The sequence below is a fragment of the Bombyx mori genome, chromosome 15 (genome assembly GCF_030269925.1).
Source record: "Bombyx mori chromosome 15, ASM3026992v2".
In the NCBI taxonomy this organism is placed as follows: Eukaryota; Metazoa; Arthropoda; class Insecta; order Lepidoptera; family Bombycidae; genus Bombyx; species Bombyx mori.
The window spans coordinates 1,437,506-1,465,149 of NC_085121.1; the positions used below are offsets into that span (position 1 = coordinate 1,437,506).

General features: G+C 36.6%; 2 protein-coding genes, 2 long non-coding RNA genes and 2 other non-coding genes across 11 annotated transcripts; 5 read left to right on the top strand and 1 right to left on the bottom strand.

Annotated features, from left to right (window-relative positions):
* The first annotated feature begins 2,335 nt into the window (after window positions 1-2,335).
* Window positions 2,336-4,152, top strand: Inx2 (innexin 2). The gene is given in 1 exon segment (NM_001043738.1): window positions 2,336-4,152. A coding segment is annotated over 1 exon segment (1,080 nt). The 5' UTR covers window positions 2,336-2,407; the 3' UTR covers window positions 3,488-4,152.
* Window positions 4,153-5,310: 1,158 nt separating this feature from the next.
* Window positions 5,311-6,526, top strand: LOC134200151 (uncharacterized). The gene is made up of 2 exons (XR_009974941.1): window positions 5,311-5,587; window positions 5,685-6,526. It is a non-coding gene; the product is annotated as an uncharacterized LOC134200151 (long non-coding RNA).
* Window positions 6,527-11,492: 4,966 nt separating this feature from the next.
* Window positions 11,493-21,569, bottom strand: LOC119629569 (uncharacterized). Its single transcript, NR_172029.1, has 6 exons — window positions 21,155-21,569; window positions 20,822-20,906; window positions 14,557-14,831; window positions 13,408-13,785; window positions 12,660-12,838; window positions 11,493-12,149 (listed from the first exon to the last, which is right to left on the bottom strand). It is a non-coding gene; the product is annotated as an uncharacterized LOC119629569 (long non-coding RNA).
* A 212-nt stretch (window positions 21,570-21,781) lies between these two features.
* Window positions 21,782-27,539, top strand: LOC101736720 (tRNA N(3)-methylcytidine methyltransferase METTL6). Of its 6 annotated transcripts, none has more exons than NR_172028.1 (12): window positions 21,854-22,214; window positions 22,807-22,968; window positions 23,409-23,450; window positions 23,795-23,827; window positions 24,199-24,236; window positions 24,541-24,763; window positions 25,153-25,210; window positions 25,596-25,642; window positions 26,083-26,124; window positions 26,512-26,561; window positions 26,963-27,003; window positions 27,462-27,539. NR_172028.1 is itself a non-coding variant. In NM_001393875.1 (12 exons), coding segments are annotated over exons 1-3 (849 nt in total). In that variant the 5' UTR covers window positions 21,854-21,985; the 3' UTR covers window positions 23,410-23,450; window positions 23,795-23,827; window positions 24,199-24,236; window positions 24,541-24,763; window positions 25,153-25,210; window positions 25,596-25,642; window positions 26,083-26,124; window positions 26,512-26,561; window positions 26,963-27,003; window positions 27,462-27,539. The 6 variants fall into 6 exon arrangements, 3 of the variants coding, with proteins under 3 accessions (XP_062528277.1, NP_001380804.1, NP_001380803.1); NR_172027.1 differs by having other exon boundaries at window positions 27,466-27,539; NM_001393875.1 differs by having other exon boundaries at window positions 21,854-22,671.
* Window positions 24,053-24,135, top strand: LOC119629655 (small nucleolar RNA snR60/Z15/Z230/Z193/J17). The gene has a single exon (XR_005245594.1). It is a non-coding gene; the product is annotated as a small nucleolar RNA snR60/Z15/Z230/Z193/J17 (small nucleolar RNA).
* On the top strand, window positions 24,390-24,473 carry LOC119629654 (small nucleolar RNA snR60/Z15/Z230/Z193/J17). Its single transcript, XR_005245593.1, has one exon. It is a non-coding gene; the product is annotated as a small nucleolar RNA snR60/Z15/Z230/Z193/J17 (small nucleolar RNA).
* Window positions 27,540-27,644: the final 105 nt, after the last annotated feature.

Here is a 27,644-nt window from a genome sequence, read left to right on the forward strand (position 1 = left end):
TCCGTGACAAAGATTAGATAAAAATAACAAAAATCATTTTGGTGAGCGAAACATGATATTGGGCTCTTTTTTCACAACCGAACCTAGAAATGAGTCATTATTAAGGTAATTTAGTTGTAAACTGACTCACAATATTACTACAAGAACTCGACAAAAACAAATTCATTAAACTATAGACAATAAAAAAAAAACGAATTTCGATGGACACTTTTTTGTTGATGGTGTTTTTGTAAGGGCAAAACTGGCTTTAAGCTGAACCCATAGACACTAGAAGGTGAACGAAAGGTTCACCTTGAAATTTAAACTGAATTCGATTATGGACTGTCATACCATAACCGCAATTGTGGCAGAAATGAGTAACGCCAACACACCAAAAGACAAAATTTAAAAACCTTGTGAAAATTTCTTTTTTGGTCATGGCATGGCGCTTGCGTTCCTTCTACTGTTCACCAATCTTGCGTTCAAAATCAAGAAAAGTATTTTAATTATTTATTTAGGTATATCCTTTTGAAAGTAGTCTTGCAAGCAACGACCATGTTCTCAAATGATTACATTTATAAAATAGGCCTTGACATAATCGTTATTGCCGGTGGATAAGCCCTCTATTGAACCTAATTTATGCTACTATATAAATACTTAGTGCATTACAATTAAAAATGGAGACCATAAAAACAGTTCTATGCATCTGTCTTTTTTATTACTCACTAGCTGACCCGGCAGACTTCGTAGTGCCTCAATCGATAAATAAAAGACCTAAACTTTTGTATAAAATAAATTTAAAACAAATTAAAGGAATCCGTCCGACGGGGGACAAAGGAAAACCAAAATTGTTATTTTTATTTAATTTCGAGCATTTTCATATTTATCTACCTTTTAAACCTTCTTTGGACTTCCGCAAACAATTCAAGACCAAAATTAGCCAAATCTGTTCGCCGTTCTCGAGTTTTAGCGAGACTAACGAACAGCAATTCATTTTTATATATATAGATAGATTTGTGTGGACGTGCTCACGGTAAATCTGGTGTTAACTGGTCACCGGAACCCATAGACATCAAGAACGTAAATGCCGCCACCCACCTTGAGACATTAGTCTTAAGTCATAGTTTTTCAGCACAAGTGGGCTACCGCCGCAATGCTGCCTATTTAGGTTATTTAACCAAAACGCATTACTGCTTCACGATAGAAATAGGCAGGGTGGTGGTACTAACCCGTGCGAGCTTACAAGAAGCCTTACCTCCAGTAAGATGCTTTCATAAAATTAAAGAATAAATAATTAAAATTAAAGAATATTTCATAAAATTAAAGAATAAAATTTTTTTTTATTCAATACAAGATCGTGCTGTTGTGTGAAGTAAAAAACTTAATACCGTCATATTTCAAGTAAGCAATGACAAAATTCTGAAAGGTTAAATTTGAAAATCAATATCGTTTATTGTAAAAACATATTATTATGCGGGCTTTTAAAACGTTCACATTCAAATACCTATGATTTGTTTTTAACGGCTTAAATACGGTAGCCCCGTGCACAAGAGGCCTAAGCGAACAGGCGAAGATATCGGAAATTAAATTCAGCACACCAGTTTCTTTTAAAAATTAAATGCAAGTTTATCATAAATTGATACGTTCTTAACATTGTAAATTGGGAAGGCTCAACTAGTGCATGTGTAAGCTGAACCTTGATACTGACCCAGTCCGCAAGTATTGTGCAGAGAAGGAAGCCCCGCAGAACATATTGTGTATTTGTTAACTTTTGGCCCACAAAGCTTAATAATGGAACAAAATAATACCTAATTTAAATCATTGAAAACCTTATAGCTTCTCGTCGGACAGCGATTTGATTGATGTCCATGATCAACACAGACAATAAAAGTAAAAAATTAAAATTGCAGACTCTTTAATTTCATACCATACTATTTAAAAAAATTACCGACATGTAACATTGAGTTACTGGAAGATTTTTGGGATTAAAAACGTTAAATTAATACTTTTATGGTAAGCAAACTTAGGTGCAGTACATAATTATAAACTAACTTCTTTCAAAGTTACCTGCTTGTTTAAATAACAGTGTAGGTAGTAAACGTAGTACAACAAGATTTACACCGAGGTAATTACGATGCCGTAATGTTTCCAGTAATATGTCTCGTTGGCCGCCCGCTGGCAATCAATGTTCAGCAAGGGCGAGATGCATAGCCGCTGGGTAGCAGATGACGCTTCAAATAGGTAGAAATAGGGTCAGTGTTGTGTCGTTGATCCGAGGCAAGTTACGGGGCGGGGCCTGCAGCGACCCGCGCACCCCACCGCACACAGCACACCAGCCTGAAGCCTGTGCCATTCCATTCCGCACCCGACACGAGGACGTAGCGCACGTCCGTACTCACGACCGCGACCGACGCGCCGCGCGCCCGCCATGTTTGACGTTTTCGGCTCCGTAAAGGGGCTTCTCAAGCTCGACTCTGTGTGCATCGACAACAATGTGTTCCGCTTACATTACAAAGCCACCGTGATTATCTTGATCGCGTTCTCGCTTCTCGTCACGTCGCGACAGTACATCGGTGACCCGATTGACTGCATCGTTGATGAAATCCCGCTCGCCGTTATGGACACGTACTGCTGGATATACTCTACTTTCACCATCCCGAACAGACTTATCGGCCGCGTCGGAAAGGATTACGTGCAACCCGGCGTCGGCCCACATGTCGAAGGACAAGACGAAGTTAAATATCACAAATATTATCAGTGGGTTTGTTTTGTGTTATTCTTTCAAGCAATCCTGTTTTATGTTCCCCGCTACTTGTGGAAAACGTGGGAAGGAGGCCGCATCAAGATGTTGGTCCTGGATCTTAACTGTCCCATCGTTGAAGACGAGTGCAAGTCGGGTCGTAAAAAGCTACTTGTCGACTATTTCCACACGAACTTGCACACTCAAAACTTTTACGCTTTCCGATTCTTTATATGTGAAGTTCTCAACTTTATCAACGTAGTGGGTCAAATATTCTTCATGGACTTCTTTTTGGACGGAGAATTTTCAACTTATGGCAGTGACGTGGTCAGCTTCACAGAAATGGAGCCCGAGGAACGCGTGGACCCGATGGCCAGAGTGTTTCCTAAAGTAACTAAATGCACCTTCCATAAATACGGTCCATCCGGTACGGTGCAGAAATTCGATGGCTTGTGTGTTTTGCCATTGAATATCGTCAACGAGAAGATCTACGTGTTCCTCTGGTTTTGGTTTATGATACTATCTATCCTGAGTGGAATTTCTTTGTTATACCGCATGGCCGTTGTCGCTGGACCCCGCGTCCGTCTCTACTTGCTGCGCGCACGCAGTCGCCTTGCGCCACAAGAGCAAATCGAAGCCGTAGCCCGCAAGCTACAGATCGGCGACTGGTTCGTTTTGTACCAACTCGGGAAGAACATTGATCCACTGATTTATAAAGAACTGATGACCGAGCTAGCGGAGAAGTTTGAAGGAAACGACAAAGTATAGTTACGCCGGTATATTATTGAAGGACAGTTAAGTTTGGGTCGTCCGTGTGACGTGTTAGTGAACGAAGGTCCGGTCCGCGTCTCGGCCGCTTTACTTGCGTCCGTGGCGCGGACCGGGCGAGGCCGCCAAGTCGCCAGACGAGGCGGAGAATGACCCCATCGGCCCACTACTCATTGTATTCCAGAAACGCTTTAAAATTATGACGCCACCGGCTCCGAGTGGTCCTGACTCTTCCAAGCGCAACATTTTGACTGAATCGTGCCACTTGCGCGAGTGCATTTAGCATAACGTTTTGGAATGTTTACTAATAGTCGTAGCCTTTAGGTAGATCTCGTGCCTTCGTTTTTTATTGTATTATTATACGTGTGCGAGTGTATTGTAATTTTGAAGGGATGTCTCATTGTGATATGTAATTATTATTAATCTAAATAAGTGTTTAACGTGAACGAGATTGAAAGAATGGACAGCTAGCTTATTGCTGCTTAGTTTAGATAGGTAGTTATCACTAATGTCTTTGTTATCGAATGCTATACTCGATACGATAAATTAATCGAATTCGACAATACTGTAATGTTTTACTGTTTCATAGGTACTTGTGTATTACATTGATAAATTTAGTCATACATGGTTGATATATTTTCTGAATATATTTACTTCGAAAAAAATTGTTTTGTTTCATTCTAATTCCTCTAATGAGTGGACTAATAGATTAATGAGTCATGATAATATTATGATAACAATGCATGATGCCTTACATTGTCTCGCGACAAAGAAACCGTTAAAGTGTATAGTAACGCCATCTATAGTTTACGGACTAAAAACTTAACTTTTATAAAAGTAAATGCGAAGACAGATGTCGCTAAACTATTTTAATATTTTATTGCATTTTTAACGTAAACGAATCATCACTAAAATAATAAAATTTTCTTTTTCATTTCATAACGAGGATAACTAACTTTCTGTACCAGTATACTAATACAAAAAAAAACTATTTAATACAAAGTGATGCAAATTTCCTTGATTTTAACAAAAAAGTTATTAATTCCAAAGAGAATTACTATTACCTCGAAAGCGTTGAGCCCATAGCGAAAGTTTAAAAGTTTATTGGTTAAAGGGGGATAGAAGATTAAGATCCAGTTACAAAGCTGCCATATTCAGTAATAACATAAAATTAATAAAGCATGTACATTTAGTTAAAAACACGTCTCATTCAAATCTTTCCAAACAACAAAATTTATTTTTAAACTTTCTTTTATATGTGTAATTATGCAACACCAATTCAATAAGGTTATGTTATTTTGTAATTAGCGCTCGTACTCAAATATTAAGTGTAATAAATATGTTAATAACAATTTAGGAAATTCAAATTTTTTACTTTGACTTTTGTTGACCACAGATTCGTTGTTATCCTTTTGAACAGGCAAAAGGATCTAGCTCAAACTTCTCTATTATTTGTAATAAATTAGAACAATATACAATTCGTAAAGGGGAAATTAAATGGATTTATAGGAAACGGATTGAAACTATATGAAATGAAATAACCGATCACTAAGCTATTTGTGAGAAATCACTATATTGATGCAGTAGTTGAAATACAAGCCAAAACAATTTCCAGCTTTAAAATTCTAAGAGGTCGAATCTCAACTTAGTTACAAGTGCGGAATGTATGAACCAAAAAAATTTAAATAAAAGATAAGTTATAAAATAAACCGTGCATCAGGAAATTTGAATTATTTACGATATTCACCGGTACATATTTATAAGTCATAATTGTTATTTGTAGACCTTGAAAAAAAAAAGATGTTTCTAGAGCCTAGAAATCACCCGGTTTATCTCTATTAATTTGTCCACCGCTTATTGGTTTTTATCATAAACGTCCTGAACAACTAACAAGTATTTAAGTAATGGAAAAAATCTAATTCAGAAACAATTATTACGCTTATCAAGCGTAAATAGCAAAGTACAATATATGTTTGATGCGATAAACGCAGGAAGCAAAACATATGAGCAGTATTATGATTACAACAAGGACAAACGTGTCACCGTCAGTACCTGGTTACAAACGATACGGTTATTTAGTTTTCGCATACTGTTTATTCGGTGAGTAGATTTTAATAACATTTTATTCACAACGATATAGAAATATAACGATTCCGTGGACGGCTCTCCAAATACATAAATAATTTTATGTTTCAAGTTTGCGGATTCACAACAATGAAGATCCCGTTAATCATCACGCCACAATTCCAGTGTTCCAAGGCCCCTGCAAGCCACCGTTGGAGTGTATCTTGCGATCTTTCGAAAAACGTAAAGTAACGAATTCATTTCATAGTAAATACGAGTTTGTTTCCAAAACTTCAGGAGTCCTCTGTAAACCACTAAAAAGAGAGTCTCACTCTTACGTCATCAGCGCGTCATTAGCGTCATGTACTACAGCTCCCACACCCTCGCAGTTCAACAGAAGCTATCTACAGCAGTCAAATCACAGCAAACCAGCATTGCAGCCTTAAAATACAGTTCGTAGCAGACATTGCTAACTTTCTCGTACTTACTAACACGACCAGAGGCGGCTTTACCTATGGTGCAAGGTATGCGTTGGTCATGTTACTTTAACCTTTAGTAGAGGGTGCTAAGGTAATGGTCACACAGTGGCTCTACGTGGGCTAGAGACGCCTTTGGGCACGACTTCCTATCCCGGCGAAGAGTAATGTAGCGCGGTACGATCTTAGAATAGAATAAATTTGCCAAAAACCGAACCTTCCAGAACAACTGCTTCTCTTTCGCCTCTTTACATCTTTTTCAATATGTGTACTCATGGACTCATAGCTCAGTTCATATTAAAGGCTTGAAGGATTGACCTTAGAGGATTAACCCGAGAGGCGAGACAACTACAATGTGGTCATCCTGCATACAAAACGCGCCAATATTTATGAGTAGAAAGAGCAAGGTTCTAGCACTTATGCGGACTCACCTATGCAGGAAACGTCAAAAACGCAGAGCTTGGTTTTTTTCCGAGTACTGCACGAATAAATACATAAATTATGAAAAGAAATAGCATAACAAATGACCCACCCAGGCTAGAGCATGCATGCGTCAGGATAGTGCTGAGAGTAAAGTAAAGAAAACATTACATTACATTAATACATATATTGTGTAGTAGTCATAACATTCTTCTTTCTAGTAGAATTATATCTAACCAGAACCTTGTTGACCAAAATTCGCGCTTAGTGGTTCGATATTTTCAAATTTCCTTTCTATTACTAAAAGGACAAGTTTGTAGCCCCAGCGAATTAGGTTCTGAGTTCATCAATATATTTACCAGTCAGGACAACTAGTGATTACAAATATCTACATATTTTATGCACTTGCTTTCTGACTGTCCAATGCATAAATAGTAGGGAAATAGTACTCTTATATGTAATGTGCCTAACTATTACATTAGATTTGCACACGTGCACATCACCTGCTAGTTAAGTTGACGGATTGTTAGTCGTTATGTGTCGACAATATGTGAACAGACGACGATGTGTTTAATAAACACAGACTGCCTTCATTAAACAAACAATAACTCGTCATTTCAACAGAAAATACTTTACAAATCAACTCACAGGATCATACACGATGATAACCCCCCTATTTTCGTGATTATGCATATATTTCTACTTCATTCACCTGTGATCCATTCATCCACACTACATAGAACCGCTGCGTTCATCCACAATGCCTTTCCAGGCATATTTTCTGGGACATGTCACCCGGCTTTAATATAAGGCTATATGGAAAGTTCATCATTCACTCGGTTTTTCTAGAGAGTTATGATGTGTCTTTCTTCGACGAGGTTCGAACGAGGTTTGCGAAGAGTACACGGCGCTTAGCAGTGGTTTGACTATCGCCCAGCATTGCTGACGTCCATTAGCAATGGTAACCCTTCACCACCAGTTGCGGCGCCCATCTTTTTTTTTGCTCACGACCTACCTGGTGTTAAGTGGTTACCGGAGCCCATAGACAACTAAGACGTAAATGCCGCCACCTACCTAGAGACATAAATTCTAAGTCTCAGTTTTAACAGTACCTCGGCTGCCCCATCCTTCAAACCGAAACGCATTACTGCTCCACAGTAGAAATAGGCAGGGTGGTGGTGCCTAGCCATGCGGACTCAAGATGTCCTACCATCAGTAAATCTGCCTACAAGAGCAATAAAAAATCAAAAAACCTTTATAATTCTCATCTTACATCGCATTTAGAATAATTCTTGTGTTCGCAACGGTGACCACACGTGAAAGCTCTAAAGGATGAGATCTAGTCTATTAGAGTAAAGGTTAATATGTCTCAGGGAAATTCACTTTTAGAAAACAATAAATCACTTAGGCACCGTCTACTTAAGATAGAATCGTTCATCCCTTAAACTTCCAAGTCCCCATATGCCGCCGAACTGTTGTACAGTTTCGATTACCGCCAGTAAGCTGGGGAGCACGATTTATTTATAAGCTATGGCATCTGTATTATCTGTAGGTATAGTATCTGTGTATGATATCAGTATTTTGAGCCAAACCGTCTACGTCTATTTCAGCCACAATTCCACTTTGCCTTCTGGTTTGAATTGCAACAGCCGTCAAACGATATGACTATTCGACCTTATATCTCATGGAGGTTGATAGCGTGCACATTGTGATATCATCGTCTGGGCTATAGTGACCACATAATAACGTATGGTACTTCCTCTGCCCATCTATAGCGATAAACTATCAACAACTACCTCGAACTAATGTACATACGGTATGAATACAGCACGTGCTTTATTGCCAGTACACAAAAATGGAAGCGTTTGTTCACACAGGATCATCCGCTCATTCAGTCGTAAACTGCACAGATCGTTAGCAGCAGTTACGTGGCTATTAAATTTCTTAATGACTCTTTTCAAATATGAAAATAACAGACTGGCGACAGGATATAATTACGTAAATAAACAATTATTATGAATAAATTTTAATTACATTGCACTAAGTCTTAACTCAGTGGAAAACTCGATCAAAAATTTCAACGCTCGATAAAGAGACCAAAACAAGAAGTAGTACTAGATCACGTGTAGTAAGAATCGAAAATGGGTACATAGTGGGCAAACATCGGCGCAATGACGAACATGAAGACTAAAAGTCTTTGCGAATATAATATAAAAGATAAAAACACAAGGCAGTAGAGATGTAAGTAGAACACGTGACCATTTTCTATTGATTTTAGTATAGAGTTTTACGAGGGAAAGCGAGCAGTAAAGTTTTGTAAATTATTTTAGCTTAATAACCCTTTAATATTAATTTCGTATGAATTTGCAGAAGTGTGGAGAAATTGTACAAAATTGTGAACATGGCTGATTTAATTTAACTCCACTTCCATCGATTTAATTTCACAATTATTATTATTTATTTTTTTGTTTTTTCCCCTACTTATTCGCTGAAGCTGCTCTTCTAGCTACGCTCGGAATTTTTGTTACATTTCACTATTCGTACAATAATTAATTTAGCCTTTGTTCCAAAACAATTGGCAATATGGGCTTTGTTTCTTTTGCCTATGCAATAGACAAACCAAATTAAACAAATTGTAAGTTATGTTATGGGAAAGTGCTGACTTTATAAAAGTAATGGGCCGTTTTCCAATTACAGCACATGGGCGCATTAAGCGGCATAATGCTCAACTAAGCTTCAGAATAAAGCGGCATTGTGCGTCACTGAGTCGCATTATGCTCTGTAATTGGAAAACTACCATTAAGTAATGGTTAATTACAGAGCATAATGCGACTCAGTGACGCACAATGCCAAATTATGCTGAAGCTTAGTTGAGCATTATGCCGCATAATGCGCTCTTGTGCTGTAATTGAAAAACGGCCATGATTTCCAACATATCGATTTTTCCAACTGAATTATTTCAAGAAATTTCTAAAATCAGAGATTTTGTTGTGATTATTTCGTTACGTTTTAGTTTGCCTTGCACATAAATTAACTTTAAATTAAAACATATATGTTTTTAATTACTGGACTATGTATTTCCAAACAACCTAACATTTTTTTATTAGCAAATAAATACGTTAGGAGAAGTGGCAATTAAAAAATGAAATAAAAGTATAGAAGCTCGATTTCCATATTACGATAAAGAACTAAGGAAAATTTGTTGCAAAAATATAAAAAAAATTGTCATGTCCAACATGAAATCAACAATTTGAAACATCGATTATTCTTCAGCAGTATTACCGTGCAGTTGTGTTTACGTTTATGTGACTAATCTAATAGGAACTTTTTGGCGAGAACGCGAAGAGCGATGTTGTGTGTATTGTTTTATTTTGTCCATTTAGTGTTTCTTCAGGTTTAAATATGTAATAACGGTGGTTTATGAACTGTTTAATATTTATGAAAGTGCACAAATGTGCGAAAATGAAACAAAGTCACTGGACGTGGCTTCTCGGGACCCTCTAAAAAGTCCACAGAAAAGTCTCAGTAAATAACCACTATTTTACTGAGATTTTATTTCATGCCATATCATCTCATCTCATTCATTTAATTTCATCTCAGTCGATTAATTTGGGCTTCCTTCGTTTTTTATTATTCATATACTGTCATCATTCATCATTATCCTGCCCTTCACCCAGTCACCTGGGGTCGGCGCAACATGTTTTCTCCTTCCATACTCTTCTATCATATACCATTTCTTCGCTCATTCCCCTCTTACCCATATCGTCTTTCACACAATCTATCCATTTCTTCTTAGGTCTACCTCTTCCTCTGTTTTCTTCCACATTCATAGTTAACACTCTCCTCCACCAACCTCATTTTCATTTCGTCTCATCACATGTCCATACCATCCCAAACGCGCACTCCTCAGCTTCTCTGTCACAGGTGCCACTTTCAGACTTCCTCTAACATATTCATTCCGTATTCTATCCATTCTCGTTACTCCACACATCCCTCGCAACATTCGCATCTCTGCTGCATGCAATCGCCTTTCATTCGCCACTATTATTCATATACTGTAAATAATTAAAATGAAAAAAGCGCGGGAAGCATAAAATTTGGCGGTCGTGTTTTTTATTTAAAAAATTTTTTAATTATCGTATAGTTGGATTAGGATAAGTTTGTACATATTTTTTATATATTTAATTTTTCTTTATTTAGTGTATTTAATTTCGTCGTCGGGTAAGTCTTTTTGACCTTGTTTCGTAAAATGGACCCCCCGGGAGATCCCGGGGGGACTCTTGCTTCTAATAGTTTTAATATTTTACAAGTAAATGACGAATGTGACTTATCGTCAGTGCCCGCAGTGGCGCATAATGTTGTTGTCGAGCATGACGATTCTACTGTAGATACCGATTACTCCGGACATCAAACATCTGTAAATCGCAAACGTGCATCTCGCAGAATTTGTAGACACTGCAATAGGAAAAGGAGCAAGTGTGACTCGAAAGGCAACACCGTCTGCCAGTGCCAATGTGAGGAAAGTGGTCCTAATAAAGCCTTAAAGATTAATAGCTCTGTTCATGATCCAGTGTCTACTAATATATTTCCTAATCATCCGACTCAAATGGAAAGTAATGATGTCACTCCTAGATTTATAGGAAGACATAAATATTGTGACTCGGATGCTGCCCCTTACGTCATTCATATTCAAAAACAAATACAGGCATCTAATGACAATACCATTTTGCACCCAATTTCTTTTGGCAAATTTTTGAAAAATTATTCTATTAAAAATATTGTTAATGGTAGTCTTAAGAGAATTGGTAGAAACAGGCTATCACTAACATTTGAAAATTTTAATGTGGCTAACAATTTCATGGATTTAGATATTTTAGAGAAGAATAAATATAGAGCATTCATTCCTACCTTTCAAGTTACTCGCATGGGTATCGTTAGAAATATTCCTACAGAATGGTCTGAAGAAGAAATAATTAATAATATCAGTGTTCCGTTAGGTTGCGGAAAAATCCTAAAAATTAGGAGATTAAGAAGAAAAATCACTGTAAATGATAATAAAACTTTTATTGACACAGAATCCGTGGTAATAACATTTGATGGACAGGTTTTACCTAAAAGAGTATATATGTGTTTTACATCATTACCAGTTGATTTATACATTTATCCTACAGTTCAATGTTTTAATTGCTGTAGATTCGGTCATGTTAGAGCTCAGTGTAGATCGAAACCGCGTTGTTTTAAATGTGGTCAAGATCATACAGGAGATTCTTGTAATGTAGAGGAGGAAAATGTTTCCTGTTGTCTTTGTAACGGCTTACACTTTGCTATAAATAAGAAATGTCCAGAATTTGAAAGACAAAGGGCCATAAAGCAGACAATGGCGAACAGTTGTGTGTCATACTTGGAAGCATGTAAACTTCATCCTCCAGTGTATAAATCGTATGCTGATGTTCTTTCTTCAATTCCATCGGATCGTAAGAATCATTCAACGTTTCATGAATCTACTGCCCCCAGCCCAGTAATTGCCAGTAAAAGTCCATCGTCATATAAAAAAACAGTTTTTATGAAACCTCGATCTCCCTTTAAAGGTGATAAAGGTTTTGATCAAAGGGCCCATAGAAATCTTACAAGAGATTACGATGCTCCATCTCCTTCTAATGGCTGTGCTTTAAAATTTAATGAAAATTCCGAATCTCCTGTGGCTGAAATAATTATTGCTCTTATTAATTTACTTGCTCCTAATAACGCTACACCGTCCAACGCAGCTGATATCATAAGACAAATTTTAAACAAAACATACAATGGCTCCACAAATAAAAAAGATGATTCAGTGGAACTGTCGAAGTATTCTAAGTAAAAAGTCTGATCTCATTCACTTAATAAATAAACACTCTCCAATCATAGTTTCTTTACAGGAAACATGGTTGAAAAGTATATATCCTTTCAAAATCAAAGGATATACCTGTATCCGTGAAGATCGTATTGACGGGTACAGTGGTGTTGCTCTTCTTGTAAATAGTGTTCTTAGCTTTAAACTTGTAGATATACCTGATCATAGTTTTGGTTTATCCATTATTGCGGTCATTGTAAATAATATATGTATAGTTAGTGTATATATTCCCCACCCTTCTGTAGAGATTTACAAAGAGTTTATAACTATTATTTTGAATCTTCCTAGACCAATCATAATAATGGGTGATTTTAATGCTCACCATCAAACATGGGGAAGCTCAATATCTAATGAATTTGGAGATATAATTCTTGATTTTGTTAATGAACAGAATTTGTGTATTTTAAATTCTGGAAGTCCAACTCGTAGAACTGGTCCTGATCAAATTGTTAGTGCTCCTGATATATCTATTTCCTCCCCATCTCTGGTGCCGTCTTTGTCCTGGAAAACATTAAAATTAAGTTATGGAAGTGACCACTATCCTATTATTATTTCATTTTCACACAATAACATAGTAATTAAGGATCATTCTAAACATAAGTCTACAATAAAGTACAACCTATCTCAAGTAACAGATGAGGATTGGAAAACGTTTCAATCGCGTTTGGATATTAAACTTGCCAACTGTGAAAATATTAATAACTTAGATTCTGATGCACAAGCAAAAATTTTAGCTTCTGCTTTTATAGAAACAGCTGATGAAGTTTTCCCTTCTAAAAGCCCTTCTGGTATTTTTATTCCTTCTCCTCCTTGGTGGGACCGGGAGTGCACTCAGGCGGTAAAGGAGAGAAAAGCAGCCGAATTATTATATTTAGAAGAAACTATTACAGAAAATTTTGATATTCTAACAGAAAGAATCAATAGTACTCGGAATCTTTTATTAAAAAAGAAACGAGAAGGTTTTAAAAAATTTTGTGCTTCGATTTGTCCTAATATCTCACCTTCTGAAGTATGGAACCAAATAAGAAGATTTAGATCTGCATATAAAGAAAATACAGTCAAAGACTTGCCTTATGATCTGGCTGACAAGTTTCTTGATAAATTAGCTCCCCCTTATGTTCCAGAAGAATGTTTAGTTCTTATCCCGTCTGTCCTTCCTTTCTCATGTTCAGATCCAGTTTCAGATTTTGATTTACCTTTTTCATTTAATGAACTGAAGGGGGTAATCTCGAATCTTAAGGACTCTGCTCCAGGTGATGATAAGATTCCTTATTCTTTCTTTGTCCATTTGAGTGATTCTAGTCTCACATATTACCTCAACCTTATAAATTCTATGTTCATTACATGTGTTATCCCAGAGTCATGGAAAAAACAAATTATTTTACCCATTCTCAAACCGGGTAAATCTTCATCAGATGTATTGTCATACAGACCCATAGCTCTCTCATCTGTAATGTTGAAAATTTTAGAACATTTAATTAAAATTAGACTAGAATGGTTTGTGGAAAGTAACAGTTTACTCAGTGACAGTCAAAACGGATTTAGAAGGGGTAAAAGCACAATGGACAATCTTGCTATCTTTATAGTGGATATTTTGGTAGCTTTCTCAAACTCTGAATCTATTGTAGCTGGATTTCTGGATATTTCCGCTGCATATGATAATGTACATATTCCTACACTGCTTTACAAATTACAGAAAATAAGGGTTCCTGTTAGACTTGCTAACTTGATTATTACTATAATGTCAAATCGAACTATCATTTTAAACTCTACCTCTTCAGATTCACAACAATCTAGAACTTTATGGAGAGGTCTTCCTCAAGGATCTGTGTTAAGTCCAATTTTATACAATATATACACTTGTGATTTGGAAGAGACCCTTGGAAATCAAGTAAGAATTCTTCAATATGCTGATGACCTCCTTATGTACACTTGCAATAAAGACATACATAAAGCTTGCTTATCCCTTAGGAATTCATTTCTAACTCTTAAATCTTGGTTAGATAATAATGGACTTTCCCTTTCTGCCTCCAAAAGTTCTATTGTTGTATTCTCTAGAAAACGTTCTCTTCCTCCAATTAGTATATTGTATGAGAATGAATTAATTTCTGTAAATAGTCATGTTAAATTTTTAGGTTTAATTTTAGATTCAAAATTGAATGGAATTCAACATTGTAATTACATTACAAACAAGTGTTTGAGTAATATGAATATCTTACGTTCTCTTGCCGGTGTATGGTGGGGTGCCCACCCATTCAATTTAAAACTTTTATATAATGCCATAGTAAGATCAGTTTTAGATTATGGTACTTTTTTACTTCAACCAGGGGATGTGAATGCTTTCAAAAAACTAGACACTATACAGTCTAAGTCACTCAGAATTATCACTGGAGCCATGAAATCTAGTCCTGTTACAGCATTACAGGTAGAATGTGTTGATCCTCCTCTTCATTTGAGACGTCAATATTTATCTGATAAATTCGTTTTCAAATCCCTACAAATTCAAAATAATCACATTATTACCAAACTTAAAACTTTAAATGAACTCATAGAATACTCTTCATTTTGGAAACATAAACAGTTACCATGTTTAATAATTAGCTACAGAAAATATTTGTCTATTCAAACTCCAACTAATCACTCTCATATTTTCCCTCTATTTTGTGTAAACTATATGGCATTGATTTTAAAACCGGATATTCATCTTGACATGGGTATTTCTAAGTATCAACCCCAACCAAATACTAACTTTAATTTTGTAATAGACCAAGACTGGAATGACTATAACCATATATATACAGATGCTTCCAAACACCCTCAAGGTTGTGTTGGTGTAGGAGTCTACCATTCGCAATCAAAAATAGTTGAAAAGATAAAATTACCATCTGAAACATCAGTGTTCACTGGTGAATGTGAGGGAGTGCATATAGAGTCCCTTCTTTATTTCGCCTGGTTGTGTTTTATGTAATTAACACCACAGTTGGAACAATATAAATTTTACTTTTGTAGCGGCATAAAGTAATTACATTAAATTAGTTATTTAACTCATTATAAATTATTTTTATGTTTTTCATATTTGGCGGTAAAAAGGTAATGTGTCACAGACTATATCCTTTTTCCCACATCTCGTGCGTTCCGGCTTACGCATAATAAAACGCCACACCACCCCCCTACGGAGAAGGAGAATCCGCAGAAAAAGAGAAAAATTATCATAGGTCGAAAGGTTTGGAGAAGTGGACTCTGCGACCTGACCGGGTGGTATATTGAGGTGTATGTGTAGGAGTAGCAGTTAGAGGTGCCGAAGGCACGAGTGGACATGAAGGGACATTAGTAACATCCGGTTGCGCTGGTTGAGGCACAGAAACCCGCGGTGCTGATGCTGGAACGAGATCTACTAAAGAATGCTCGACGAAAGCTGGCTTAATTCTGTCGACACTGACCGTCACCTGTTTCCCTTTTACATCAATCGACCACGTTTTTCCGTCCTCGGCTCTAGATATAACTCTATGAGGACCAGAGTAAGGTGGTTGCATTGAACGTCTAACCGAATCCTCCCTGAGCATGACATGAGAGGCGGTGGAAAGATTTTTAAATATGAAAGGTGATGGTTTAGTGTGTGAGGAACATGGAGTGGGACGCAATTTAGACATACGCTGTCTTAACTTCACGACAAAATCCGTCGGGTCCTCGAAGCCAGAAGGACCGGGAGGTACTAACAGTTCCCCTGGAAGCGTTAATGTTTCTCCGTAAAGCAATTCCGCTACTGTTGCTTGTAGATCTTCTTTAAAAGCCGAACGCATTCCTAATAAGACCAAAGGTAATGCATTTAACCACGAATCATCATAACACATCAGAGAGGCCTTTAATTGTCTATGCATGCGCTCCACGAGCCCATTGGCACAAGGGTGGTAACTAGTAGTGCGTATACGTTTAGTACCACATAAATTAGTAAGGCGTCTGAAAAGGTCCGACTCGAACTGTCGTCCCTGGTCGGTAGTGATGACAGCAGGTACTCCGAATCGAGCAATCCAACCGGCTACAAAGGTGCTCGCCACTTCTTCTGCTGTTATTCCGTGCATAGGCCAAACTTCGGGCCATCGAGTGTAGCGATCCACAGCAGTCAGGCAGTATTGGAAGTCAGAACAAGATGGAAGAGGGCCTATGATGTCAATATGGACATGCTTCAGTCGAGACGTAGGACTGGAGAAGTGTCCAAGTGGAGATTTTATATGCCGCGTCACCTTACTTCGCTGGCAAGCAACGCAGGTTTGGCACCAATAACGGCAATCTTTGGCAATGCCAGGCCACACGAAACGGTCTGAGATCAATCGAACGGTTGATCTAGTACCAGGATGGCTAAGATTATGTAGCTGAGCAAAAATCTTCTTTCGCATAGGTTCCGATACAAATGGGCGTGGTCGCCCTGTTGACATGTCGCAGACCAAAACAGTGTTTGTGCCAGGAACTACGACGTTCTCTAGTTTTAGAGAAGAATTCGCATCGTTACGATACTTTTTCAATTCGTCGTCAAGTTTTTGGCAAGCGGAGAGAGCAGAATGGTCAGTTTCAAAACTAACAGCTTCGATGCGGGACATGGCGTCCGCCACCGTATTGTCCTCCCCTTTTATATGGACAATGTCCGTGGTAAACTGCGAAATAAAAGACAGTTGATTTAACTGTACCGGAGGAAGCCTTTCGCGACGTTGCGAGAACGCATAAACTAATGGCTTATGGTCCGTATAAATCGTTACGTGCTGTGCGGCTAGGAAGTGTCGATAATGTTGCACACTCTCATATACCGCAAGAAGTTCTCGGTAGTATGCTGGCCACTGGCACTGTCGGGGGTTCAGCTTTTTACTAAAGAAACCCAGGGGTTGCCAAGCATCATCGACTTTCTGCTGAAGGCAGGCACCAACGTGAGAACTGGAAGCGTCGGTGAAAAGCCCTAGTACAGCGTTAGGCAAAGGGTGTGCCAACAGAGCTGCAGATGACAAGCTATCTTTACAGGCATTAAAGCATTCTTCGAGCTCAGGTGTCCAAGTGATCGGTGTGAGACCTTTACCTCCAGTGGCCACGATCGCGTTGACTAGCGGTGCTTGTAACTTGGCCGCATTGCGCAGAAATCGGCGATAATAATTAACCATTCCAATGAAACGACGGAGTCCTTGTACAGTCTGTGGTAGAGGAAAATCTTTTAGAGCTTGTATGCGCTCTGATGGTGGTTGTGTTCCGTCGGCGGATATTCTGTTTCCGAGAAAAGTAACTTCAGGAGCACCAAACACGCATTTTGCTGGATTTATAACGATTCCGTAATCTTCAAATCGCTTGAAAAGAGTACGAAGGTGTGCAGCATGTTGAAGAGCATCACGGGAATACACTAATATGTCGTCAACGTACGCAAAGCAAAAATCGAGACCTTGGACAACTTCGTCTATAAATCTTTGAAACGTTTGGCCTGCGTTGCGCAAACCAAAAGTCATGTAATTAAATTCGTAGAGACCGAAGGGTGTTATGATGGCGGTTTTACAAATATCCTCAGGCGCAACAGGAATTTGCTGATATGCCTTAACGAGGTCAATTGTACTAAATATACTACACCCAGATATGTTATGGCCGACGTCACCGATATGGCGAACTGGGTACCTGTCGGGTATGGTACGTGAATTCAAAGCACGATAATCGCCGCAGGGTCGCCAGGTGCCGTCGCGCTTAGGGACCATATGAAGTGGAGAAGACCACGAACTTTTCGAAGGTCTGGCTGTCCCGCACTGTACCATATCATCAAAAACCTTTTTGGCCTCTTGAAGTTTTTGAGGTGCCAGACGTCTAGGACGACAAGAGACTGGGGCGCCCTCAGTGGTTAGAATATAATGAACTGTGTTATGCTTCGGCTCACGAATAAGTCCTGGTGGCTTCGTAATGGACGGAAATTCCGCAAGAAGTGCACTAAATTGGGATGACGGAGCGCAGACAACTTTGACGCTGGTCTGGTCTAAAACAGCGACGGCAGCAACGCATGACAACCCGGTAATGCTATCGACGAGTCTCTTACTGACACAATCTGGTAACAACCGATAGTGCGCCAGAAAATCGGAGCCGATGATGGCGGTGTTGACGTCAGCGATAATAAATCGCCATTGAAATGTGCGGCGTAACCCCAAATTAAGCGCCATTTCTATGTGACCAAAAGTGCGTATCTCACTACCATTGGCAGCCGCTAATGTATAGTTTGAACGTACCGGCTTATTTGCTAACCACTGGTATGGGTAACAGGAGAGGTCGGAGCCTGTGTCTATTAAAAAACGGCGCTTGGTTGCGCTTTCGGTGACAAATAATCGGCGACTCTCCTTTAAGCAGTCAGACGTCGCCATCATTGACTGCTTTTGTCGTTTTCCGAAGGTGGCGGCGGCGTCCAGGTACATGGTTGAATACACTTAACAGCTTTAGTATTAAATTTCCTATGGTAAAAGCACATTTGAAGCTTACCAGGCGTTTGTGAGCGTCGTCGCTGGTTTGAGAAATCCCGGGTCTTATTTCTACCGCGCTCTGCAGTAAGCACAGTAAGCTGATGCGTAACCTCATCCAGACGCCGTGTGATATCTTCTAACGAAGGGGGTGAGACGGCAGACGTGCTTGCTGAGAAAACAGCAGATGAATGAGGTGCGACCATACCAGGCGAAACTTCCAAAATTTTGTCCGCTAGCTCAGCGACTTTGTCCAGCGAGAGTTCTGATTGGGCGGCCAAAATTGCTTGGAGATGTTGTGGGAGGCGACGCATCCATAGCTGGCGAAGCAAATTTTCATCAGTGAGGGTGTTTCCTGCCAATGATCTAAGATGACGTAAAAATTGCGAAGGACGGCGGTCACCCAACTCAACATCACTGACAAGTTGCCTGACACGTTGCTCCTCAGACGTAGACAACCTACGGATCAACTCGGATTTGAGGCGACCATATTTGTCCTCTGGTGGTGGTTGGAGAATAATGTCTTCTACCTCCCCAATAACTCGGGTATCTAACTGAGCAATCACGTAGTTAAATTTAGTCAGGTCAGCGGAGATGCCTGAAATCGAGAATTGTGCCTCTACCTGAGCAAACCAAATTGCAGGCCGATCAGGCCAGAAGGGAGGAAGTTTTATGGCTACTCTGCATACTGAGGTAGGTTGAGGAAATAATGGGTCTGTGGGGGGTGGGTCCGTTTTATCAATGCCTTGCATTTTAAGTTTTTGTAACTCAGCCTTTAGGATGGCATTTTGTTGTAGTAACAGTGTATTTTCTTCTCTTACTAATTGTTCGTTTGCCTCCATTATTGAACACTACGTTTACAATTGTAAAAAAATTAAAAATAAGCATTTATACAATGTAACAACTTAAAAATAATAATAATAATAAGTAAAAAGGAAATTGAAAATTAATGATTATGGTAAAAGATGGCAAAATACTGACTATAAGAGACACAGTAAAACAATGAAATAAAATTATAGTAAACAAGAAAATAGAAATTAGTCAAATACAGATGTGATGTTAGGCACCGACTTACATTTCGTGACTATTTTCTCTAAAGCATTCATGTTGATAAAACCTAAAACTGTAATTATTTTGCCTCGTAAAAACAAATATTTCCTTACTACTAATCGTACAATAATACCTTAATATTATTATTAACTACCATGTTATACAATGAATTGGCGGAGCAATGAAGGCCCGTTAACAAAATATGATTAACTATTGTTACAAAAGGAACCTTTAAATTAAATTAAAATTTTGTTTTTCTTGTTTTTTTATGTCGACAAAGACAATATATGCAATTATGTAACAAAATTAAAGTTACACTATAGGCGGAGAATATGAAGAAGTATTAAGATTAAAATAAAATAAAAAAATATATAAAACACTTCACTGAGTTAATCAAAAAACACACAAAAAAAAAAGAAAATAAGTTCCATGTTGTGGAATGCCGCACCAGGTGTTTAACCGCTTGTACTTGATCACTCTGCTGTGCGCGGCGATGCTGCGCCAAGTGTATATGGTTTGTAGACGATCTTGCCTGAATGCTGTGCCAGGTGTATATAGTTTGTACTCGACCTTGTCTGGATGCTGCGCCAGGTGTATATGGTTTCTACTCGATCTCTATTTGTAACGATCGATCACGTCGGGGTCACCAAATGAGGGAGTGCATATAGAGTCCCTTCTTTATTTCGCCTGGTTGTGTTTTATGTAATTAACACCACAGTTGGAACAATATAAATTTTACTTTTGTAGCGGCATAAAGTAATTACATTAAATTAGTTATTTAACTCATTATAAATTATTTTTATGTTTTTCATATTTGGCGGTAAAAAGGTAATGTGTCACAGACTATATCCTTTTTCCCACATCTCGTGCGTTCCGGCTTACGCATAATAAAACGCCACAAATGTTTTGGAATATACAAGGCCATAGAATACATTTTGATATTCAAACTAAAGAAAACTTTAATACTAACCGATTCAAAGAGTTCTTTACAGGCTCTTGCAAAATTTCCTTTTAAATCTCAACCGATTTACCCTATTCTCTTAGACTGTAGAAACCTGTTAATGAAATGTATGGATCAAAATCTTACAGTATCATTTGTATGGATACCTAGCCATTGCGGAATTAAAGGAAATGAAATAGTTGATAGAATTGCAAACGAGGCTATCAATTGTGGTGATATTTATTATTTCAAAAATTATAGTCATGATTTAGTTAGCCTTCCTAAAACATATTTGAATAATGCTTGGAGTGCACAGTGGTATAATGGCGTTAAAGCAAAATATTACCGAAGGGTACAACCAACCATTCCTTCCAAACCATGGTTCTACAAATATAATTTTAAACGCCACGAGACTTCCAGTTTGATACGGATGAGATTAGGCCACACGTGTAGTCCGGCACATCTAGCGACGATCGGAGTGCTGGATAGCAGTAAGTGTGAGTGCGGTGCGGACATTGGCGATTTAAATCACATTATTCTTTCATGTCCCCTTTTTGATCATTCACTTCTTTATAGTTCTTTATCATCACTTAGTATTCCTTTTCCTATATCTGTACCTTATTTATTACATACAGTAGACCCAGTTATTTATAAAATTATTATCTTATTCCTCAACAGTTTTAACCTAAAATTATAATTATATATATTATTTATTCTTCCTAATTATATTAATCCTAATCCAATTTTCCTGCCTAAACCTTATCTAACTTATATTTTCTGATTTGATTTTTGCTTCCTAACCTTTATTTTGAAAGTGGCAAATAACACTTGGTGTTGGGTCCAAAAAGAAAAAAAAAAAAAAAAAAAAAATAATAATTAAAATGGCGAACTAAAAAAATCTTATTACTTGACGCTGCCTAATCCACAAACCATGCCAGAGTCAAAAAATAAAGATAAAGAAGAACTATTAAATTAGGTAATCTATGCTCTTGATTTTATCTATGGGTTTTAACATGTATAGTCTATGGGTTTTGGGTTTAATTTTTTTTCTTTCAGTTGTATTATGATTCCAATAGTGCATGTCGTGAGCAAGTCTGTCTATTAATGTTAAAAATAAGCTCTGTATTTTAAAACTTTTAATTCATTTAATTGCACAATCTCGATAAAGTTACATATATTAAAAACCGTATCAAGATGGAAACCGATATTCCTGCGCATGTTGAAGAAACAAGCAGCAGTGACACATTCGTTCACAGGCTGAAAGAACTGTCACAAGAAGAAATAAAGCTCTTACAAAATCAAAATACACGTCTTGTACCCGAAGCCAAAGCGACTAGATTGGAAAAAGATGCTAAACGCCATTGGGATTTATTTTACAAAAGAAACGAAACAAAATTCTTCCGGGACCGGCATTGGACTACACGTGAGTTTCAAGAACTGATTAACTTCGATCCTGAACAGCAAATAGTTTACTTAGAGCTTGGTTGCGGGGTCGGTAATATGATATTCCCGCTGGTCGAAGAAGGCTTTACAAACTTCTTCTTTTACGCGTGTGATTTTTCACCACGTGCAGTAGAATTTGTCAAACGTAACAGCTTGTACGACAAAAACCGCATGAAGGCTTTCTGTGCTGACTTAACCACAGAAGATTTATTCGAAAACATCCAGGAGAATTCAATAGACATCGCGAGTTTGATTTTTGTGCTATCTGCAATCCAGCCGGCTGCTTGGGCCCACGTGGCGGCGCTGGCTTACCGTGCTCTAAAACCCGGGGGCGTATTGCTCTTTAGAGATTATGGGAGGTATGACATGGCCCAGTTACGCTTTAAACCTGGACATAAAATTGCTGACAATTTCTACATGAGACAAGACGGAACTAGGTAATCAATCTGGACATTTTATCCCCTTTACAATGTCTTACGATTATTAAACTTAAAATATGAACTTAGTTATATCATTTTAGATCAATAGATTAGTTTTTGTTGTACTTTAGTAATAAATAATTTGGGTTTCAGGAGCTATTATTTTACGGAAGAAGAGCTACTCAAACTTTTCACTAATGCTGGTTTCATGATCCTCACGAACACGTACGTGCAGCGCAGGACTGTAAATTTTAAAGCAGGCATAGATGTACCGCGAATATTTGTACAAGGAAAATATAAAAAAACCTTTAAATGGTAAGACGAACTTCTCATTTATTTTCTCAAACTCAAAGATTTTCTCAAGAATTAATCTCAAACATAATTACAAATGAAGTTGAATTTCAAAGCCATGAAGGCTTACAATTGCTTATGGACATCACCAGGCTACCTTTGTAAGGTCTTCCTTATTAAATATTTCAATTGGTTGAGAATTCATGCCAAAGTCTTATTTAGGTGGACAGTGTCATTAACATTGTATTATATCTCATCTATTTTGTGTTATGGTGACCACTAAACATCTTGTGCCATCTATTCCACCTGTTAATTCTAATCAACAAATATTAAATGATGAAAAGTGCTAACCATTGATTAAATAATGATTTGCATGTATTATTAGCTCTATCTGAATATTTATATAAATTCCATTACAGTATTGAGTTTGTTAAATGCTTTAACCATTATTACTCTTTTTGCAGACTGAAACAACATGCAATTCCATTGAATGATTTATTGAAATGGTAAGCTACAAATATTTTACACTATAAATAGACTCCTTTTAACTTGATCTAATGTAGCATATGATGTTATCGCAGTGCATCTGAAAACCTCTGGTTGACTCGTAGCTGGCTATATTTTAGAATAGGGCTCTAATTGGCATTTCAATTTAATTAATTTCTAATTATGGTAATGAAAATTTGTATTTTAATGTTTTTTTTTTCTTAAAAATTTTAGCATAGGGTGGCTTGCTATGAGGTCGGATGGAAACTATGCTTTTAAGGCAATCTGATAAAAAATAATACGCAAATTATACCTTGAATTATTGATTACATTTAGTTTAACATATCTTTTTCTTTGGTTGCAGATTACTTATTTGAATAAACACGGACTATGATAAGTAAGCAACTCGTTTTCTTGTAAAATTGTAAAGTATTGTATTAGATCAAGCAACTTGTGAGAATGTCATATTTGTCTATACTAAAATGTTACAAGAATGTGTAAATAGACCTTCTAACCAAGAAGGTCAATACCAAACACTGTTTGTAGATCACTACTCATTGCCTGTGCTCATTACTTGAGGCTTGCAAAAAAAAACTATGATCAACATAAAATTTTATGCTATTTTCTCTAAATGATGATTTCATAGTTCATCTGAATGCTATGATGTATTACTGTATTGTCTTTCGCTCCTATCTGATTGATCATTGCCATACAACTATTCTTGTAATCAATTGATAAATATATTAATTGACAATAACTTATAACCAGGTTACAACTGAATCCCTGTGGGCCTGGGACACAATAAAGTAAGTAACAGATAATATTTGAACTGAATTATTCATCTAAATACAATTTATGTTGTTTATCTTAGTTTTGAAGTTTCAAATAATAGTAATTACTATTCAAGATTGAGTTAACTAAATCAGTTATTAAAACTGTTTGAGTGAATTAAATTCAAAAACTAATTTATGATGATTTCATAGTTCATCTGAGTACTATGATGTATAGCTATTATTGTCTTTCGCTCCTATCTGATATTAAAACACAAGTAAAGTAATTTATAAAATGATAACATGAATAGTAATTTTCATGCGTTTTTTTTGTTAACAGATCTCAGTAAAGAAAAGGGACACTTAAAACACTGAGCAAGCAAGCAACACATTACATAACCATGAAGTTTGAAGGCAACTTTACTTCAGAATAAAAATAAACTAAGAGCTAACCATATTTTACATAATAGATATTCTTGAAGCTAACAAGTGCCTAAATTCCTTTTTTATTGGTGACCAGTTATCTGTTTCCAGTACTGACTATCTTAGTTGATATAATGAGGGTAATTTCCTATATAATTAAATGTCGTACCATTCAATATAGGTTTAATCCATTCAAGATATTCAATATCTTCAATACCTTAGAAATATGTTCAGTTCTCTTAATCCAAACTTACAAAATTTTATATTCGCTAGTTTGATGCTATTTGTTGCATCATAAAGTTAGTTGTGATTTATTATTGCAAGATTAATAATAATATTTTTGATTCGACTTTCTCATTGTAACTTTTGTTAAGATTATTTCATATCTAAAATGATGATTTCAGATAGGGACATCTGTATATTTGATAATGATGTTAACATAACTATCCACACTGACTTTTATAATATATTTCTGTAATATAGGATGTTGAGAGCAAACAAAAAATGTCTGTTACCCCCTCTGTTTCAGGTAGATCATCATTATCAATTTTTTTATGTTTTCAAAACAAAAGGATATCATTTTACAAGTAAGTTTGAAATTTTTGTGCAACATAATAAATAATACAAAACAATTTATCGGAAACTTCAAAATTTCAACATCAACATTTACCAAAGATTCAGTAAATTAAGTAATAATGTTGTAATAATAATATACAAAACCTAGTAAGCATATAGATTAATTGCTTATGAATGCAAAATATACTTTAAAAAGCCTTTGTGTATTTTGAAATACAATATCCCTTTGAAATAAAGAATTCTCTAATAGCAATTTTAAATGATGATTTCAGATAGGGACATCTGATGTTATAATGCTGTTAACATAACTATCTTCACTGATTATTATAACAAAGTCAAAAATGATATTGTGATATTTAAAATTAATTCATAATTGAGATTTTTTTTCTGTTATAGCTAAGACACAGTTTAACAAGGGACAATAACAACATTGCAGCATTAAGGTAAGAATTGAGAATTATTCATACTAGAAATATTCTAGTAATAATTGAAGACATGAGTGGATAAAGGGGATTTATGATACAATTTGTTAATTTTGAGAAAACTGGCAACAAACTTGTTACTTGTAATTTAATCTTCATACACAACTCCTTCATCATGTGCAATTTCCTTGTAATAGCCTTTAAATGTGCAGCTTTAAGGTCTAATATGGTTTATAGGCACATTATTCAATGTAAAAACTCAAAAATCTAATAAATTGTACTTAACCCCTTCATCAACTCGTGTCTTGAAATGATGACCGACCACTTCAGGTCTCCCTCAACAGAGTGAACCCAATATCAATCATGTTGACCAAAATATTAGCGTCTGATCATAAGTTCACATCTTATAAAATTAAACTTCACAAACAACAAATTATTTATTTATTTGTAATTTGTTTCAGGAAAAAAGCAAATAAAAAGACAAAAATTGTACTTCAAGATAAGTAAGTAACTATTTGACATTAATTTAGATTTAGTATATTTCTTTTGGTTACTATGGTGCCTATCCAGTTACAGTATTTTTTGAATGGTTACATTTAGTAGCAAATTGTACTATTAACTTTTCCTGAACCCATTTGTGTGGTTGTAATACTGTGAAGATGATATAGCTGTAAAAACCCAGTTATTCAGCAGTAACTTCAGACTACAGTCTTATAAGATTATTCAACTTTGGACATGATGACCCGACCACTTCAGGTCTCCCTCAACAGAGAGAACCCAATATCAACCATGTTGACCAACCATTAGCGTCTGATCCACAATAAAATAAAAACAATATAAATTGAGAATATAATACATATAGTAGTACAATAATATTTTTTACATTACAGAAAAATCTGTCTGCTACTTCTTAACTGGTCTGAAAATATTTTAGATCAAGGTATGTATAATATGGATTCTAATGGAAATTAACTATTATCACGTACAACAAAAGCGCTTTTAAAGAACCAATTGAAGATGAAACTGTTTGATCTATTATACATTAACTTATTGCTATAAATAAATAAAAAACGTCCAATCTATATTAAATTGTTACAAAAGCTGTAAAACATCACCAATGTTACAATGAAAATACTGTTCATATATATTACATGTATTGAAGTAAATATAGTATTTTTTTATATACTTGAAATGATGACCGACCACTTCAGGTCTCCCTCAACAGAGCGAACCCAATATCAACCATGTTGACCAACCATTAGCGTCTGATCTCAATATTCTAAATGCAAACAAAATTAAATTAGCAGAACAACTCACTTACAAATATATTTTCTTTTGCAGAACAACATTATGTCGTGCTCTGTAGATTAATCTTGAGAAAGGTAAGGTTCTTTAAATTTTGGCCTAAATCTTGATCTTGGAAATTATAATATTTCTGCTACTAAGTAATTGAATGTATCCACATGTCTCAAATCGCATATAACATCCCAAAACAGCGTAAATTTAAAAAAAAACTTTGAATGTCAGCAAGCAAGCTGACGAATGAAAGTCGTCTCACTGACTGCGTGGGCGTGCAATGCTAATGCAGCGCGTCCCGTCAGCGAGGCGCACATCGACGTGGAAACAAAACTGCCGATGCGTTGTTGCCATGGCCAATCGGTTATAACAACCACAACATGCTATCTTTATTACTAACGGACCCGACAGACGTCTTGCAAAAATTCAATATTTTAAATACAGACTGCAGCGCCATCTGCCAGGCTGGTTTGTGAATCTAAACCATCCAGGCTGCGGCCCAAACGCATGATTAATATTATAAATGTAATGTTTCTTGTTTCAGAAAGGCTGTTGAAAGTACTACGTAATAGAAGCTATTAGATTTATTTTTATATACAAAAATAAAGCTCTTATTTCAATATTTCCTTTTTTTTTATAACCCGCTTGTAGAAGGTACTTTAAGCGTCACATCATGATCTTTTGCATAGGTGATATTTCTCCAATTTGATAGATTGCGTAAGCCAGC